Here is a 20,154-nt window from a genome sequence, read left to right on the forward strand (position 1 = left end):
AGGAGGGACACAGAAGCCTTGTTATAAAGTCATTTACTTCCACGATGCTTCTCGAAGACTGAACTTTGAGGAAGCCAAGGCAGCCTGCAGTAGGGATGGAGGCCAGCTGGTGAGCATCGAGTCTGAGGACGAACAGAGACTGATAGAAAAGTTCATTGAAAACCTGCTGGCGTCTGATGGCGACTTCTGGATTGGGCTCAGGAGGCGTGAGCAGAGACAAAGCAATAGCACAGCCTGCCAGGACCTTTACGCTTGGACCGACGGCAGCACATCAACGTTCAGGTAAGCGTGTGGGACCCACGGCAGCCGACTCACCTGAGGTAAGTCTAAAAGGAGGCGGGCTCAGTCGTGGTGCCAGGTCAGTGGGGAAGAGGAGAAGACCCAGCCAGGCAGAGCCCTGAGAAGACAGCACCAGAAGAGCCACTGAGCAAAGCAGTGTGGTGAAGGTGGGGACTCAGCCTGGATCTGTGCCCACTTCATGTCCCAGGAGCTCTGTCCAGGTGGATGTGGCCCAGGAGCATTGTTTTCATAGCAGGTGATGCCTGAAGTCAAATGGTTCTGGCTCTCCAGCTTTTTGGATTAGAACCCCAATGAGAAATTGAAGGTCTGTGGAGCTAAGACTCAGTATAGGGCTCCAGACCACAGGAAGTGGGTCCGGACGGGCCAAGAGGGAACTTGAAGAAACCTGCATTTTGGAGGACCCTTGTAAACCCACAGCATTGGGACTTACTCGTTTCACACCACACCCTGGCCCCATGGCGTTGCCATTGTCCCTCCCTAAGAAACTCAGTGACATGGATAAACATCAAAAGATAGCAAAGTTTAAGAGGCAGGTATAGACTGGAACAAATGTAACGAATTACAGCGTTACTACCTTTTTACCATTAAGAGTTTGTAGAAATCATTAAAACACTGTAAGTTTCTGTAAGTCAATAAAACCCCAAAAGATAAAGAGGCAAAAGACCTGAGCAGACAGTTGAAAAATAGAAAATCTAACTGGTGAACAGTCACATGGGGGAAAAAGATGTTTAAACTCCTTATCAATCAAAAGAATGCAGATTAGGGGCACCTGGGGGGCCCAGTCAGTTAAGGTCTGACTCTTGATTTCAGCTCAGGTCATGATCTCATGGAGTCGAGCCCATGATACTCACTGACCTCCCTCCTCTACTGCCCAGGCTAGATTCTGCTCTCTCTCTGCTCAGGGAACCTCAGTGGCTTCCCTGGTGGCAGGGACCCAGACCCTCAGCCCCGAGGAATGTGCCCCAGTCAATGTGCACTTCTCAGGCTGGAGTGATTGCACTTTCCATCTACCCTCCGAATGGGGTGTGTGAGTACCCGCAGGAACCCAAGTAGACATATTCCCCCTGCCCAGGATGGGTGAGAGCATAGCTACATCCTCCTGCGACTGGGGCCCGTGACCTCCTGCGAAGGTGATCACTGCTCTTCTTGCCTGCTGGTCCCTGGACACAGGATCCCAGGGTGCCCAAGTGGCAGCCATCACTCCTAGTTTAATAAGATTTTTCCAGGAGCACCTGGGTGGTTCAGTCTGTTGAGCATCCGACTTCAGCTCAGGTCATGACCTCATAGTTTGTGAGTTTGAGGCCCACATCGGGCTCACTGCTGTCAGCCCATCAGTTCAGAGCCCGCTTCGGATCCTCCGGTCCTCTCTCTCTGCTTCTCCCCCAATTGTACTTTCTCAAAAATAAATGAGCATTAAAAAAAAAAACTTTGCCTATATCTTCTGGTGGAAGTATTTCCCCTTTGGGTCCCAGGACCCCTAAAACCCATAGAGCCCAGCACTGCAGAGACAAGAAGCACAAGTCCCCCAAGTGGGTCACTAGGAGTGAGGGTGAGCAAGGCTCCTTCTGTTTTCTACCCACGGGCTCCCGGAATCATGTATTCTTACTCTTGGGGACACAGGATGACACTGGAGTCTTAGAGGGTGTTTGGATGATGATGCCGCCCCCTTGCAAAGTATTGCCTCTGAGCTAGTCCTTGAGCTGGGTCGTCAACAAGTTCTTCCATCATTCTGTCAGGCTGGCAACTTCCAGATGGTGCAACATGTCATGTGACTGGTAAATCCCCCAGCAACGAGCCGACGGCCACACCTCCTTTGCTATAAAGTAGGTGCCTTGGTCCGAGGAGGTGTGATTTGGGATTCTGTGCTGGTAGATCAAATACTGTGTGAGCCTCCGGACAGTGGTGCTGACTGAGCCCCTGGGGCAGGAGAGGCTAACGCATACCCAGGTTGTACGTCTGTCCTTGTCAAAGTGAATCAGTGCTCCTTTCGGGACGGAAGGAATCCAACGCAGTCAACTTGCCCCCAGATGCCAGGCTGGTGTCCTAGGGTTGTGTTCCTTTAGAGACTTAGCTCTGGTCTCTGTTCCTGGCAGGTTCGACGTTTGGCAGTAGCTATCAGCCTTGGTGAGTGGGAATGGATACTGTTGAGCCCATCCCTGCCACCACGGCCACTCTAACAAGTGTCTGCTGTGCTGGCACCGAGGCAGCCGATGCCAGGCTAGCTGACATCAGCGGGCTGAGTCATTTTGTTTCCCTGGTTGTTTAGTGCCTCTTCAGTGCTAGATGCTTTCTGGTGGATTTTAACGTGTGATAGATCCTCTCCTTCATGCCTAGTTCCACATGTCTATTCACACCGCTCTATCCAAGAGTTGCTTATCCCCAATCTTCCCCTCTTTCTCCTTTTAGACTCCTGATCAGCTGGCCAAACTCTTTGCCTTACCCCTGAGTCCCAGTATGTTCTGACCTCCCGTAACTTCTCTTTCTGTGCAAGCAGTTAACTAAGCATACCATCTAAGCTCTGGCCGATGGGACAATGTCCTTGTACCACTCTATCTTTCAAGGCCAACTCTGAGTGGGGTTGTAGTGTAGCAGCCATCCATTGGGAGCCGTACCCGTATTCTTGCCTGATCTATCCATGAACAGAACTCAGGCACCTCTGTCAGCTCGTCATAAAGGGTTCCCTTATGCAGCTGTGGGTGTAAGCTGCAGAAGAGGCTTTCTAATGACAGTGCTAGGTGCTGTGGCAGCCTGCTCTACCTGCCCATACAGTGCCCTCTGGTACTGAATATACCTCTTCCATCTTACAGTGGGCTGATTCATTCTGGGCCTGCCCAGCCCAGGACTAGGTGTGTCCGACGGTACCGCACTCACGATGGGTGAGTTGGATTGCATGGTCTCTTGGTGCTCCTTGCCTAGTAGCAAGCCAGGAGCTGCTTTGCAAGAGGCGGTTATCTCTCAGTTTCAGAAGACATGGCCTTGCTATAGAATCCTAGGGATTTACATTGTGATTCTCTCACTGGGGCTTGTTACAAATTCTGTATGGCATTATTTTTCCCAGCTCGGATACCTCTGCTAATAGGATCTGCTAGATCATAAGTCTGCTTCCACTACAGCCTAGACCTGCTTTAGGGTCCTTATTCTGCTCTTGTCCTTATTCTCACTCAAAGCTGGCTGTCTTTCATGTCAGCTGGTATATGGGCCAGAGCTCTATTCACAAGTGTGAAATAGCTGCCTCTAGTACCCAAAGGTGCTATGCTTCCTACCTCACATTATTCTAAGATGCTTCAAGATGCAGTATTTGTCCTTTAATGTGAAAGGGATGTTCTGGGATTCCCTAGATCACTAGAGACCTACACATTTTCATGGAGTGTCAGGTTCTTGAATCTTCATAGAGTTTATCTGTAATCCTCTGGAGCACATGAGTCTTACTAAGCTCACCCAGTTCAATTAGCACGATGTCAGAAATATAGCAGACCAGTGTGAATTTCTGCAAAACATGCAGGTAGTCCAAATCTCTTCATACCATATTATGACAGAGGGTTGGGAAATAAATATAGCCCTCAGGCAAGAGCATAAATGTATATTGTTGTCCATTCCAAATGAATGCAAACTGTTTCTTGTTCTCTTTCTGATGGAAAATATTATGTTCACCAGATCTACATGGTAAGCATCCAAGGGCAAGTTAACCTGCTGTAGCAAAGATACCATATATGGCACAGCAGCTGTAATTGAGGCTTATACTTAGTTGTATTTATGCTTCTCTAGTGTCATCCTTTAGGATCAGCCTGGTTTTTGTAGAAGCCAGACTAGTGAATTAAATAGAGACATGGTGGCAAATAACACCCTTGCATTCTCTAGCATGGTGGTACCATTCTCTGTCATCTTCCTCTGGATAAGATATGTTTCTTTTATTTACTGCTTTGGGGAGGTTGGGGAAGAGTGAAGTTTCGGAAACTTCCACTTGACCTTGTCCGCTGTTACAGCTCTTACCTCACAGAGCTAAGAAACCAATGTGGGACTATACCAACTACCAAAGACAGCTATTCAAGTCATATATATGAGGACTGGTTAATGACTGCTGGGTGGGTCCCGCTGTGAGCTGGTCCTGGGCCAGAATTATACTCAATACATGGGCTCAATATGCTCCCACTCTGATGGGTAGTCTTGATGATATTTCAAGTCTTTGAATACCAATGTCACCTTGTATCCTGTGCCCAACATATTTTATAATATTTGGATATTCTCCTTCCTCCAGTGTATGGAACTCTATGAAATGGCCAGAGGCACCTTTGGGAGAACAGGAAAATTATCCCCATGTATACCAACCATGGCGTGATAGGGTGCTTCCTCCTGACAACCTGGCCTCTTCTTCCACCAGTGAATTCCAAGCCTGACACCTGGCTCAAGTCCACAAACTAGGTCCCAGGCATAAAATTCCATCCATTCCATCATCAGTAAAATGAAATAACGTAAAGCCATAAGACCAGTGGGGAAGAGAACAAGACAAGTCAATTTAGGAGGTCCACCAACTGGGTTAGAAAATGGCCTGGAGGTAACGAATGGGGTACAGAGCCCAGCCCAAGTCAGGGCCCCCAACTGGCCAGGCACATCGTCCAAGTAGTGTTGCAAATTCAGTTGTTGTCCCGGCAAATTCAATCCAGGAGGCACAGCGAAGGACCTTCCCTTGGGTGGACGGCAACACGCCACTCAAGCAGAGCCGTACTGAGGTGCTATGAGATCTGTCTCTCAGCTGCCTCCTGAGGAAGGGCTCTGATAAGATCCAGGCAAGGCAGCAGAGCCCAGCTAAGTGATCTGAGCATGGGGGCAAGATCGGGGCCCCAGAAGGAAGCAGCTTGGGTGGGTAAACATGTAGACCATGAAACCCAGCCCTGAGTCAGTGAGTGCTCACGGTATTTAGACTCTATGGAATCCAGGGCCCTAAAATGGCACCCGTGTATTCAACGGGGTGGCAGTGCCATTTAATTCCAAGTACCACTGGACAGTGGGGCTCAGGCTGCTAACGGAGCTAGGAAAACAAAGGCAAGAAACGTGGCAACAGAGGCTGAAGGAGGGGCTCCTCCGCCTGATGAAGTGAAAACAAGATAAAAACTGAAATAGACTAGGTGGGCCCTCTGCTCTGTCCCCACCCCCTCACCTGCCTTGAGAGCCTCCCCATTTTGGAAAGTCAAGCTCAGATGCTTGAATTTTCCTTCTACTTCCTAGGGCTAGTAAGGCAGTTATGCAGTTGAAAAGCATAGAGAGAGATGAATGAGGCAAGCTCTGGCTGAGATGAGCCAGGCCTCTTTTCAGTGCATCTGATTTCTACAACAAAGAGAAACGAAAGCCAGTTTGCAAAAAGCAAGCAGTAAGATCATCCCAGACAGGCCCTCCTAGCTGCTTTTTCTCATAATTACTTTGCAGACATCCTATGGTAATATATCCCTCCCTGCAAAGAGGCTGTGGCAAGTGTCAGATGATTGATTGTGACGTCCATCTTAGAAAGCACGTGGTTCCACTTCTTGGCCACGCTTCATTTCCTCTCTTTCTGTGTTATTGCCTCCTGAAGCAGAATCCTAAAATCGTGGCTCAATGGAACTCGATGGGAAAAGTCTTAGGGCTTCTTTCTCCAATTGTCGCCGTTGTTGACCCTTTTCCCGCAGGAACTGGTATGTGGATGAGCCTTCGTGTGGCAGCGAGGTCTGCGTGGTCATGTACCATCAGCCATCGGCACCTGCTGGCATCGGGGGCCGCTACATGTTCCAGTGGAATGACGACCAGTGCAACATGAAGAACAATTTCATTTGCAAATATTCCGATGGTAATGAATCTTTTCCCGAGTCATGTGGCTGAATCCTCATCTTCCCCTCTTACTTCATAAGCAGCTGCTAGTTCCCAGAATTTGCTATGTGTTCTCTGAGAAAGCTTGCTGGGGATGCCAGCAGTGTTGGACACTGGGGAAGGTAGTGACAGTTCCTCATGGAGGAGACTTCTAGCTAAAGAGAGGAGGATCTGATGCTAAGAGGAGGGATGAAGAAAAGAAAGGGTCTAATTTATGTCTTACAAAGTGAGAATCACGACCAGTTCAGGAAACAAAAAGCCGTCTAAGTGGACAGATTCTTATTCTTTCCACATGTGAGGTTGGCTGTAGGAGCTTGGAAAAAAGAAGAAATATGAAAGGAAGCTGGCCATGGTTCCTGCAAGTCTTCCGACAGCCACGTGACATTACTTTCTGAAGCTTTAAAGAAACAGAGTAATGGCCCGAGGAGGTAGATGAGGGAGTACACTGATTTCACTGGCCTTGGACAGATAGCGGGCACCTTGAGCAGCAGACTTAAACCACCCTCTATAGATGCCTTGCAAATTCACCTGGCATTGGCTTCCAGATCTGTTAAGGTTCTGAACTGGCTTCAAGGCTGCAGTCTGCCTCTGCTGGGGTTTCCCAAACTCCCCCATTGTAACCGACTTAGGTCTAAACTTGATGTGACTTTTTTATCTGTCCCTGAAGGTTCTCAGATCCCTAAAGCCACAGCTCAGTCCCAGTCCTCCGCTTTCCTGGCAGGAATAGAATGACTGGTTACTTATATCTAGCTGAGGATTAAGTAATCTTGTCATTCGAAAACGGTTTGAATTGAACTATGCTCTTACTGTGATTTTTGCTGCTAAAGGTGTTCTTCCTCCCTCTCCCCCACCTTCACCCCACCCCAGGGGGACTCTTCCCTGCAGAGGCCGGCCTTCCTGCCTCACAGAGCTGGCTCAGGCAGGGAGGTGGGGAGACCAGGGCTGGCTTAGCAAGTTGCCTCTTCAGAGCATTAAAAGCAAGGCACTTAGCACATGCTGGCTTCCCATCACTTCTGTTGATTGTGTCCTATTGGCTCTGTGGTTTAAAACGTCGTACTTTTTTTAAACATTTTTTGAAAGAAATATGCAATTTTAAAAGTCGTTTTCATATCTTTTTATTTTTGAACTTTGAACCGTGTGTGTGTATATATATAGTAGTCATAATATAATATTCATATACATACACACTATTCTTTGTTGCTTTTGCTATTACCTGAATGATACTGAGTCCTGGCAGGAAAAAAAAAAAACAAAAAACATGTACAGGATTAAGGAGTAGAGTATAATGAAAGGATATTTACAGAAGGGTGGCAAAGAGCAAGAGACGGTGAGGTGCCAGGGACTGGCCACAGGGGGGCGCTGTTACTACCCCTGAGCCTAAAGGAGCAAGTGGAGAGAATGGTTTTAGCAGAGCCCAGAGAGAGGCTGGGGTCATGGAAGAGAAGCCACCCACCAGGAGCTATAACGCAGCTACTGTCAAACTGTGGTGGTTGCGGAAAGGGAGCCTGGGGAATAAATCCTGGGACATCTCTCTGCTCTCCTGCCTCTGCCTCCCATCAGCTAAGCCCAAGCAGAAGTGAAAAGGCGAGAGTGTCCCAACAACACAGTGCATAGATGTCTGCTCCTGGGACACAGGACAGACTAGATCTGGCAGAGAGAGGTGAGCATGTGGAGAAAAACTAACACGTTGTCTTTATGTGGCCACCCATCTCCAGGATGAGTTCACACCCCTTAGCCATACGAGAAGCTGAATGATCAGCTCTCTTCACCTCACCCCCATTCCCCTCTGTACTCTGTGAAGTTGCCCAAAAGCTCTTGACTCTGTTCCTTGTGCTTGAAACACTCCTCCCCTTTCCCAGACAACTCATCCTCACCTTTGGGGTTCACGTTGAACATCACCTTCTCTCAGAATGGCTAAGGGCAACAGGTGATCGTGGATTGGATCCTGGAGGATGATGATGGTTTTCTATAAAGCGCAGCATTAGGACAATTGGCAGAATTTGAATACGGTGCATAGATTAGGTAATAGACTATCAGCGTCAATATCTTGGTTCTGATCACTGTACTGTGATTACATAAGAGACTCCCCCCCACCTCTGCACACATCTTTTTAAATACATATTGAAGTACTTAGAAGTAAAGAGTAACCATGTCTGCAGCTAATTCTTAGGAGAAAAGTTATGCATATCTCTGTGTGTGTTTTAGATATAGATAAAAATACAGATATATAGATATAAATATAGAGAGATACAGAGAGACAGAATAATTAAATAAATGAAATATGATAAACTTGTAACTTTTGGGAGAAGGCTATATGGGCTTTCCTTGTAGTATCCTAGCCGATTTTCATAAATCTGAACTTTTCAAAATAAGAAGTTAGAAAAAATCTCCTTTGGGAAACTTTCCAAGGGCCCCTCAAAACTGAGTTAGATATTCCTCCTGGGGGGATCAGAGCACCTCACACAGTATTATAACTGCCTATTTATCAGTTTGTGCCTTTCACTGCCTGGTTGACATGAGGTCTGAAAACATGCACTTCGGAGCAATGAATCCCTGCACTTGATGGGCTAGGGGATGGTCATCCAGGGCGGCCCCAACAGGAAGGCAAACTATCTATTATGCCAGAGTAGCAAGAGACTGGTTGAATAACATCTAAAACTAGACTTGACAGCATTGACGATGTAGCATGAGTGGCATGCTAGCCAGGGCTGAACTCTCGCTTACTTCTGAGGTCTGTGAAAGGCATAGGTGTATCCAGTGAAAATCAAAGACAAATCATCTGAGGCCCTGCATTGCAGATGCATCGCAGGGAGTGATGGAATGCTGCATTCTTGTGCCTCATTTAATGCACTTTTGCACCATGGATGGAGCTATGGAGGGACAAGAAAATGAATAGGCCATGTGCTGTTCTTGAATACATATAACATATGTATTATAATGTAATGTCAGAAGTTAGTATTCGTTAATATTATCCTGTATTTCCATATGCTATGCCCATCCCATAGAGCATAAGAGCCGTGGAGGCTGGAACTATTCTCATTTGCTATTGCATCTCCACGACCTAGTAGAGTTTGTCTCCTTGCAATTTCAATTTTCATTTGAGTTTCTTTGGTTGAAATCCCAGTTCAGCTACTCACTAGCTATGAGATTTGGACAAGTTATTTAATCTCCTTGTACCTCAGTCACCAGTAGTAAGAGCAACTACTTCATTAGACTGTTATCAGGGTAAGTTGTGTTTGTTTTTATAAAACACTTAGAACATGATGATGTTTCTATCATAAACAGGCACTATATAAGTGGGTCTTTTAAATAAGTAAATGGATTTGCATCACACACACACTTATTGGAAGATGATTAAAAGTTTCCTTTCTGAATGAAACTTCAGAATGGCCTTAAAGTCCTGCGAATTCCAAAATCACGCCCTTAAGGACCCCATCCCAGAGCATCTCATTAGCATGAGAGATTTACTGCCAGTACCTGGGGGTGACACACTCCCAGTCAAAGGTAAAAATATTCGTTGTAGATCTTCTGTGCAACCTGATCGTCCTGAGGCTCTTTGCGACATTTTGAATGACTCAGGTTCTAGGTCACCAGTATCTGCCTTGGGGCCAGCAATGGTCTGCTTACAACACCCCCTACAACCGCTTTCACTGCTTGAACATTGCGTTTGTTACTCTCTAANCCTGAGTGTAGCTGGGGAGGGGAGGGATTACCATTGAAACCAGATTAGCCATATGTTGACAAGAATTCAAGCTGAGTGATGGTACATAAAGGTTCATTATACCAGTCTTTCTACTCTTGTTTATATTTGGAAATTTCCATATTTAAAATTTTAAAATACTTTGGGGCACCTGGGTAACTCCGTCAGTTAAGCATCTGAATTTTGATTTCAGCCCAGGTTATAATCTCACAGTCATGAAGACCAGCCACTCCTCAGGCTCTGTGCTGACAAAGCGGAGCCTGCTTGGGATTCTCTCTCTCTCTCTCTCTCTCTCTCTCTCTGTCACTCCCCTGCTCTTTCTGTCTCTCAAAAATAAATTCTAAAAAATAATAATAAAATAAATAAAACTTTAAAATACTTTAAAAAATACCCAAGTAAAGTTGGGGGAAGGCTAGCCTTGATGCAAAAGTGATTCTTTTGGCTTGCTAACCCAGTTCCTGGCATTGAGTAACATAAAATAAAGTTTATTGGAAGACTAAGTGAGTAAATAAGTGGACGCCATGATCTGGTCAATTTCATTCAGATGACATGGAAATTTACTTATTATTTTCATATTTGTTTCTTTCTGACACAGAGAGGCCAACAGCTCCTTCTACAAAGCCTGGAGGTAAGCTATCATCTGAGATGTGGGTTCATTTGGACTGTTTCACATGCCCCCTTTATGGGTTTAGAACCCTATGCTCTTTAGACCAGATTTGCCAACAGAAAGAGCACAGGTGTTAAATCATGCCTTTTGGAGAAGTAGATGCACACTCTGCCCTGCCAGGTAATCATTAATCTCTCCCTGGCATTGCCTATTTCTCCCAAAGCTGAAAAGCAACAACCACAAATTCAGTTTGGGATGTGACTTGTCATTATTGACAATCTGAAAGGAATAATTCCATCTAATGAGAAAAGAAGTGAGCCAATCGGATAATTTATGCTCCTAGAAGTGAGTCATGGGCCCTTCCCTTTGGCACCTCTGTATCTTATGTGCCTTGACGCCAGCTGCCTGCTGTCTGTTTCAGTACATGATTCTTGGCAGCAAATATCTCACCAGGAAGATGAAGACAATTGAACCTGTAAGCCAGCAAATTCAACCCTTTACTTTTCTATGCTTATAAACGGCCCAGTCAAACAGCTACTCTTTTTTTGGGATTCCTACCTACAACCTGGTTGGAACTCATATCTGGATTATGAGCACTTTCTCTGGGTTCTCAAGTCTGCGTCTGTCTCCAGGTGAAGGAACAGAGCCAGTGACACCCGTGCTTCCGGAAGACACGGGGAAAGAAGATGCCAAAGAGACTTTTAGAGAAAACAAAGGTATGGACGGAACTCTCGTGGGAAAAATAGATGACAGGACTCTCTGGATCACAAACTACCACGGTTACGTTACCTACTTTGTTCTTTCCTGCAGCTACTTAAAAAGTCAACTAGACAGGGCATCTGTGACTTTGCAGAAAGTGCATGAAGTTTTGGGTTTTGTTGGTGAAGCCACAAGGGGAAAAGCAGACTGGCCAGGAGGTGAAATGCCTGCATGGGGATGAGGCTGGGGGGTGCCCAGCAATTGTGGGGTGGGGGTGGGGTACTGAGAGCATGGCCGTGGAGGAACAAGAGGGAGAAAACCAGTCCGTGCGCGACATTCACTTGTGAAACAAATAGAGGAAAGGGACAAAAACATTTCCCAACCGGAATCATAAAAAGGATCGGAGAAAATGGGGTGATAAATTGGAGCGCTGATGGAATTTCAAACTTGGCTCTCACCTGGAGTCTCAGGAGGGAGATCTGGGTTTGCGTTGCTAGGCAACCCTAAAAAAAATGCTTCATTGCTCTGTGCTTTAGTTTTAATGTTCCGCATGACAGAAGTAATGCCATGTTTCTCACCTATCCGCGAGCCTCCCTGTGTCCATCAGATGAAACCGGATGTTGTAATACTGTAGTTCAGTTCTGACACTAGCAACCCCAAGTTAGGACAGGGCCCACAGGTTAAGGGCACAATCCGCAGCTAGACTGTCCTCACTTCAGACATCAGTCACAAGTTCAGGGGTCCCGAGGCCACCCCCACTTCTGATCAGCTGGCTACAAATCCGGAGGATGCCCACCACCCCTCAGGCTTGATAACTCTCTAGAACAACTCACGGAATTCAGGAAAATACTCTATCTATGACTGCATTTTATCGTAAAGGATACAAATCACCACCAACCAACTGAAGGAACAGATAGGGTACGGTCTGGGAGGGTCCTGTGTGGGGCCTCTGTGTCCTCTCCCTGGGGAATAAGGATGCCTCATCACCCTTCTGGCACATCACTGTGTTCATTACAGAGGTGTGATTGATTTGATCAGTGGCCATGAAGTTGAACCCACTCTCCACCCCCGTTTCTGTCCTGAGACCCCAGCAGCCCCCTTCCTGAGACATCTCATCAGCATAACCTCTGATACGGTCTGAGGGGCTCCTGAATAACAAAGTTACTCCTTTTTTTTTTTATAAGGTTTTTTTTTTTAATGTTTTATTTATTTCTAGGAGAGAGAGAGAGAGAGACAGTGTGAGCAGGGGAGGGTCAGAGAGAGAGGGAGTCACAAACTGAAACAGGCTCCAGACTCTGAGCTGGTAGTCAGCACAGAGCCCGACGCGGGGCTCGAACCCACGAACCACAAGATCATAACCTAAGCGAAAGTTGGACGCTTAACCGACTAAGCCACCCAGGCGCCCCTAACAAAGTTACTCCTATTACCTGAGAAATTCCAAAGATTTGGGGCCTCCCTTCCAGAAACCAAACAGGAAAGCCAGTCAAATGTTTTATTGTACAACAGATAAAATGTGTTAAAATGCTTTGAAAAAAGGACACGGTGCTCTCCAGAGGTGGGTGGCATTTTCATTGCTCATTGTTTATATGGTGGCATTGAAAGTGGGTTTTGGTTTGGGTTCTTTGTATGTGTGTGTGGTTATTAGGTTTGCGGCCTCACAGGAAAACAAAGCAACAGTGTCTAGAAGGTTGGGAACCTTGGACGAGTGGGAGTAAGGAAGGGGTCTGTCCCCAGTCCTTGATTCCTCCTCAAGCCCCACAACAGAAAATTATTTGGTTCTAAGTCTTAAAGGACAGGAAAGGTCAGGGTAGCAGGCCTCTGACTGTCCTCCACGGTCACTGCTCTTGGCCCCAACTGGATCCAATTAGCCTTAGTCAGGTTTGTTGGAAGGTTCCAGACTGATTCATGGGCTTCACATGACGTTCTCTTTCCTGGTGACAGCACTGTGACTTCTTCTTCCCTCCCTCTTCCCTGCCCCATCTTGGGAACTACCATTTTTTTTTTAATATTTTTATTTATTTCTAGGAGAGAGAGAGAGAGAGACAGTGTGAGCACGGGAGGGTCAGAGAGAGAGGGAGACACAGACTGAAACAGGCTCCAGGCTCTGAGCTGGCAGTCAGCACAGAGCCCGACGTGGGGCTCGAACCCACGAACCGCGAGATCATGACCTAAGCGAAAGTCAGACGCTTAACCGACTAAGCTACCCAGGCGCCCCGGGAACTACCATTTCTGCTCTGAGAGCCAAAGACATCAACCCTGCCCAACAGCCCCTGCTTTGTTAAGAGAGATGGAGGACAAGAAAAGAGAGAATCTCTTCTGGGAAAAAAAAAAAAAAAAAAAAAAAACTTAATTTAAAAAATACCTTTCTGATATTTTGCAAGAGACTCCAACATTTTCTCTATAACTTAGGATAACAGGACAGGTAGAAAATGCTCACTTATTGGAACTAGACTTTGCTAACTGTATACTATTTCCTTCCAGGAATGCGCTCTTTGAAATACTCTGTGGATTATGCTTTTTTAAAGCCTATTTTGAAGCTCATAAAAACCACTAATGCTGATAATATGCGATTTTCTTTTCAGAAGCTGCCTTAAATCTTGCTTACATTCTAATCCCCAGCATCGTCCTTCTCCTCGTGATCATCACAGTTGTGTGTTGGCTTTGGATCTATAGAAGGAGGCAAGTAAAACCATCATTGTGTGAGCCTTTGTCTCTTCTGGACTCTTTGAGATTTGGGCATTGCTCTGTTTACTTCATTCAAAAGCCATAGCAGCGCCAGGAGAATCACCACTGCAGATGTGAGAGTAGATTCCCTGATGGGCTCAGGACATTCAGAAGGACTAAGCATTTGGGCTGGGTTGTGATTAGGCGAGTGATCTTATATTCTTTCATTTTCATGTGTGGAAGATTTTACATGACTTGGGGGAAACTATGTTATTTGCCTCCTTTGTATCTACACATCACTCAGCAAAGTGCTTTCATGATTATATACACTCACTCCAAAAATGTTTGTTAGTTGAGTGAAGGAATAAATGGTGAGCCATCAAAAAATGACTATTCCAGGGCCTTCTGGCAAACATCTGAAATGGAATCACCTTATTCAAAATGAAATAGCTCAATCTTTTAAATTGACTTTTGTTTAACTGAATATACAATTATAGACTGTGACCAAATAGTTCCACTAAGTAGTGTAGAGCACCTCTATTTATGAATCATGGGCCACCATTTCTGAGGCACCCACAGCTATTCTCAGTTGCTTTTTTATTCCCCATCATCAAGCCGTACCTAGAAGAAGGCCACTATGCCCATTTTACAACAGAAAAACTAAGGTCCAGCTTAAGATTCGACTCTCTTTGATGGCCATTTAAGATGAATGAGTAAGTATCAATGCACAGTTGACCCTGCAGCAACAAGGGATTGAACTGTGTGAGTCCACTTATACATGGTGTGGGTTTTTTTTTTTTTTCAGTAAATACAGTATAGTACTATAAATGTACTTTTTCTTTATGATTTTCTTTTTTTAATGTCTATTTATTTTTGAGAGAGAGAGAGAGATCATGAGCACATGCAGGGTAGGGGTACAGAGAAAGGGAGAAAGAGAATCCCAAGTAGGCTCTATGCTGTCAGCACAGAGCCCGATGTGGGGCTTGAACCCACAAACTATGAGATTATGACCTAAACTGAAGTCAGACGCTTATTCAGCTGAGCCACCCAGGCACCCCCGTGATTTTCTTCATAACCTTTTCTTTTCTCACTTACTTTATTGTAAGGATACAATATATAACATGCAAAATATGTGTTAATCAACTATTTACTTATCATTAAGGCTTATGGTCAGCAGTAGGCTATTAATGGTTCAGTTTGGGGGGGTGTCAAAGTTACATGAAGATTTTCAACTGTGTGGGAGGTTGGCACCCATAACCCCTTCATTGTTCAAGGGTCAACAGTAGAACTTGCTTCATTTAATAATACCGTCCTTATAGCATTATTAGCAGGATTAATTCATATACAGAATGGACATACAGTAAGCAGTCAAAAATATTAGCTCTATGATTATTTTTAGTAATTAATTCCCTTTGGTCTAAAAAGAGAATTCAATTAAAAATTACAAATATATTTTCCACCTGCTTACTCTGCAGTCTTTTTTTTTTTGGTTTTGGTTTTGGTTTTCTTGGCTTTTTTGTTTGTTTGTTTGTTTTAATTTCCCTTCCTTACTCTATCTATTTACCTCCTCACCAGGATTTGGGAATGGTGACTTTGAAGCTGGAGTCTGTCTCAAGGGGTTTATCCTTTTTTGTGCCACAGACCTCTGTAGCAGTCGGATGAAGCCTATGGACTCCTTCCCAGAACAATATCTTTAAATATATACAATAAAACATATTGGATTGCAAGGGAAGCAATTATACTGATATAACAGTTTAGCAAAATATTTCCAAAAAAGATTGTGATTCGGCAATACATGCATTTCTTTATCAATTCTTCCTTGTTTAGTAGTGGGTATAATTACCATAATTTTGAAACAGAGATGAGTGTAAAATATTTTCAGGCCTCTATGACAACTGTGATGTGATTTGAAAATAACCTGTGATTTCTGTTGGTGATCAAGTCAAAGATACTACTAATTCTACTCTAGTTTATTGCCTACATTCAGAATTGAAGGGCAGGCTCACTTTCACTTGGAGATGAGTTTTTTTTAATGTGATAGTTTCCCCCATCCAGTTCTATCCGTAGACCCTCTGGGAGCTCTGAGGATCCCAGAATAACCACCTCTGCTCTATGCTCTTGCAGCAGTGAATGAGAGATCTGCACTCACTTTGAATACAACCCTTCCCTGTTTTGTTACCCATCCCCGCCCCAAGCCCTGACCTGTAAGTGTCGGTAGATGAGAACAGCAGTGTAGTGACTGCCCAAGATGGCTTCCTCTGCCTCAACTGGAGTCACAGAGATGGTCTTAATCCCCTTTTCTAAAATACTCGGCCCTGCTTTTCTCCCCTCCTAGGAAACGGGAGCAGCCAGGCCCCAGCACGAAGGAGCAGCACACCATCTGGCCCTCTCCTCACCGGGAGAACAGCCCAGACCTAGAGGTTTACAACATCATACGAAAACAAAGTGAAGCCGATTTAGCTGAGACCCGGCCAGACCTGAAGAACATTTCATTCCGAGTGTGTTCGGGGGAAGCCACTCCCGATGACGTGTCTTGTGACTATGACAACATGGCTGTGAACCCATCCGAAAGTGGATTTGTGACTCTGGAGAGCGTGGAGAGTGGCTTTGTGACCAATGACATTTACGAGTTCTCCTCGGACCGAACGGGGAGGAGCAAGGAGGCTGGATGGGTGGAAAATGAAATATATGGTTATTAGGACACATGAAAAACACGTGAACAAATGGAAATGGGAAAGAAAAGAGGAGCAAAACTCTCCTGTTTTCTGTGGGGAGAAGACTCAGAATGTCTATGAAAATGCTCCGTTCAAGGTCTTTGGCGGTAAGCATGTGAGCCCCAATAGCCCCTGATGGATCCCCAAGTTTGGCCAAATGCCCAACCCCAGCTTCTCACCCAGATCAACCTTATGAGAAAGCACCTTACCTGCGGTCAGGCACAGAGTAGAAAATAAATATCAATCAATTGGTTATATCTGACTTTCAAGGGACAGTGCCTCCTTCCCTGGCAGGGAAGGTCAAGGCTGTAGGACTTGGGAAAGCCATGTCTGGCTTATATTACATGCACAGCCGCACATATGATCACAACGAGACAGAAATCTCAGAATCTTTTCAAAGCCCACGTACTCTGGCATCGGGCAGCCTGTGTGGGGACGAATCTTAGATCTGTTTTGTTTTGTTTTTCCAAAGAATCAAATCAAATCAAAAGCAGGAAGCAGAATGTTAGTCTGTCTGTGTCTACAGTCCTTCCTCTGCATGTAGCCTCAGGGGACCTCTTTTTCTTTCTCCTCACATCCAAACTTGGACATATCCAACGTGGAAATACTTTACAAACTAAAACTGGAATTTGAGTCTCGGCTTTTAGGCCTCTCTGTGTGCCCAGCCCTGATAGCGCTCTTGTTTTCCTCGTGTGTTTGTTTTACGGCAACAACAACATAGTTTGACTGATGATGGTAATGCTCCTTCCTTTGTGTTGTAGGGACCTTTTCTCAAATACATTTGGACTCAAATCCACAGAAGAGTTTCTCGGCCTAACATCAGCTGTTTACACTTTGACGGTCTGCGGGCTCTTATGTAATAACATCAGCAAACCCCTTCTAGCTTATTATTTGAATTTTTTTAATGTTTATTTTTAAGAGAGAGACAGAGACAGAGTGGGAGTGGGAGAAGGGCAGAGAGAAAGGGAGACACAGAATCTGAAGCAGACTCCAGGCTCCAAGCTGTCAGCACAGAGCCCAACACGGGGCTCAAACCCACGAACCATGAGATCGTGCCCTGAGCGGCAGTCGGATGCTCAACTGACTGAGACACCCAGGTGCCCCATAACCTTTGATCATATATCTTACTTTTTTCATAATTTGTCACTTTGCCTCATGCATGGAGCCCCAAACTAGACAGAGTTAGCTGGCCTGAGTCCAAGCGGTATCACATGCGGTGAATTATAATCACTACCCAGTGACCCGCCATACTGGGGCAGAGAGTAGAGTGGACAACAAAAGCGTCACTTATCCCTGCTCCCAGGAAGTGTATTTTGTGGACTTACAACATTTAAAGCAAAAGGAATGACCCCATGGTCTGAAGGACTGATAACGTTGCTCCACAACATCGAAGCTCCCATTTTGCTTCAGATGTCCTGGGTTTATAATCTATCACTTTGTCCTCCCTTATGTCACTCTACTGGGGCCCCCATTAGGCTGCACCCCCATCAGGATGGGAATCCACTCGCTCTGTCGGCATTATAGCTTCCACACCCCAGACAGCACCTTGCACAGAATAATCAATATTTGTTGACTGGACGAGCGATTCATGTTTCAGATTGTTGTAGAATAGTCTAAACAGGTCAGCTTAAAAGCTCACACTCCACCTGGGTGAGGGAGGTAATGGAGTTATTTTAGTTTGAAAAGCACCCTTATTGCCTGGAAGAAGGAAGCATGGTAACAAATAAGACACTGGTGAATTGTGTCAACAACTTTAAGTCACTGAAGCTGGTAACCAAAGGTTCATGGGACTCATTAGCGCAGCTGCAACTTTTTACCCAGGCCCTTTGTATTTGCCTTTACATTTCCCTGACTCTCCTTGAAAAACGTAGATGTGAGGCTTGCCCTCTGCTCTCCTGGTTTGGTCGCCTCTCAGCTAAGTCCTTCCTGTGCCACGTACTCGGTATCCCAGTGATTATCTTAGCTGCGCCTCAGCCGGGCGCACTTGGGTTCGGTTACAAATCTGGCAAACCGTCCAGAGCTCCTTGCCCACGGTTTGTCTGCTCCCAGCCAACAAGGGACGTGCAGTGAGTCCAAGCAGCTGCCTAGGCTCTCGGTTCTGGGGGACTCACCCCAACTGGTGCACCAAACTTCGGCACCAGATTTAGCTTCTGCGGCAAGGAAATCATTTCTGAGTTTGGGTTGGACGGATGTCTCTTGGTGAGTACTTCGTGTGCAATGGCATGTGACCTTATGTCTTCCTCCGTTTGGGTTCATTTGGCGAGGCTCTGACTTCTAGGGAGGAACTAGAGACTAGGAAGTCATTTGGTTCAATAGGTGAAGCTGTGACTTTTGGGGAGGAATCAATGCTCACAGAGGTTCTCTGGGCTTCCTTTGGTTTGGGTGTTGCTGCAACTTTCGGTATCTTTGAAAAAAACAAACGGCTATGTTCTAACTGGGAAATGAGAAATGATCGTTTGATCCCCACATGCCATCCTTTGGGCTGTATTCTCCAAAATTGGGCAATCTTTTTTTGCAACACCACTTGGCCACAATATCCATTAGACTTCTAAAAAAAATTACCAGGTAGTGTATCTATAAATTATAACCCCATCTTGCAATTACATTTGTTTTATAAAAAGATATTTAGAAATCGGGCCTTTAAGATTTTGTTCGCATCTTGTCTGTGTATTTGTGTATCCGTGTATATTGTAAATGTGAACTATTTTCTCTACCTCTAGATGGTATTGCTAAAATCAATTTGTAAGAGAGCTCTATCTAGTTGGTTTGAAGGCAAGCAGTTGTAAGAATTGGGCATTCCTAAAACTCAGAAGAATGGAAACTGTCCCAAACATTTTCCAAGGTTATGTGATCCGGGAAAATATTTGACGTTAAAGCTAATTTCAGATTGTTGGTTCTATTAAAGTGGACCTGCCTTTAGAATTGTCAGCAGTAGATGTGGTACTTCTGTTCTGCCTGTGTTTACCGAAAGCCAGGGAGGTTCATGTTCTATTACAAAATTTGCCAGAAATGAAAAAGCGTATGGTATTTGTCTATCAGTGTTTTGTCGAGTTTCTATTTTGTTCATTTGGGTTTTTTTTTTTAAAGAAAACCCTTAGTACTTTGCCTAATGCCTAATGAGGTTTTATGGGTAATCTAAGAACAAATAAACATAAATAACAAAAGTAACTCAGACCATGAGAAATAATAAGGGAAATAACTCTGCAAGAAAAGTGAGACTGGCTCTTTAAAGAGGGAAAACGTAGGACAAATCTTGATGTAAAAAGGAAAGTTGAGAAGATTTGTGAGAAGGGAATATTTGGAAAGGAATTTTTTGCATGGTCAAGACTCCTCAGGATTAAGGAGACTAATAGGTAAAATTTATTTGAGAATGATCAACACCTGGGAAAGGGAAGGAGCGTAAGATGTCCAGCTGTGATACAATATCAATAGAAGCCTTAACTGATTCTCTGGGGAGTTCTGAAGCAGGCTCACCCTTCGGAATCATCCTAAATTAAGGCAAAAGGCCTGGACTTTTATAACAGTCGTTGGATGTGACCAGCTGGGAAGAGGGCATGACCTTGGCAAGGCAGCGGTCGTGAGTCAAGACAATCCTTGACGATCTGAGAGTTAAGGACTGTTGGCTGCCTTCC

At 45.1% G+C, this 20,154-nt stretch overlaps 1 protein-coding gene across 1 annotated transcript; it reads left to right on the forward strand.

The window, feature by feature from the left end:
* The first annotated feature begins 233 nt into the window (after nt 1–233).
* LAYN (layilin) lies at nt 234–17,345 on the forward strand. Its single transcript, XM_077772677.1, has 6 exons — nt 234–282; nt 5,961–6,118; nt 10,434–10,466; nt 11,078–11,161; nt 13,727–13,823; nt 16,144–17,345. Exons 2-6 carry the CDS (start codon nt 6,010–6,012, stop codon nt 16,505–16,507), a joined length of 687 nt encoding a protein of 228 aa, XP_077628803.1. The 5' UTR covers nt 234–282; nt 5,961–6,009; the 3' UTR covers nt 16,508–17,345.
* Nucleotides 17,346–20,154: the final 2,809 nt, after the last annotated feature.

Source organism: Crocuta crocuta, unplaced genomic scaffold, assembly GCF_008692635.1.
Source record: "Crocuta crocuta isolate KB4526 unplaced genomic scaffold, BGI_CrCroc_1.0 scaffold854, whole genome shotgun sequence".
Classification (NCBI taxonomy): domain Eukaryota; kingdom Metazoa; phylum Chordata; class Mammalia; order Carnivora; family Hyaenidae; genus Crocuta; species Crocuta crocuta.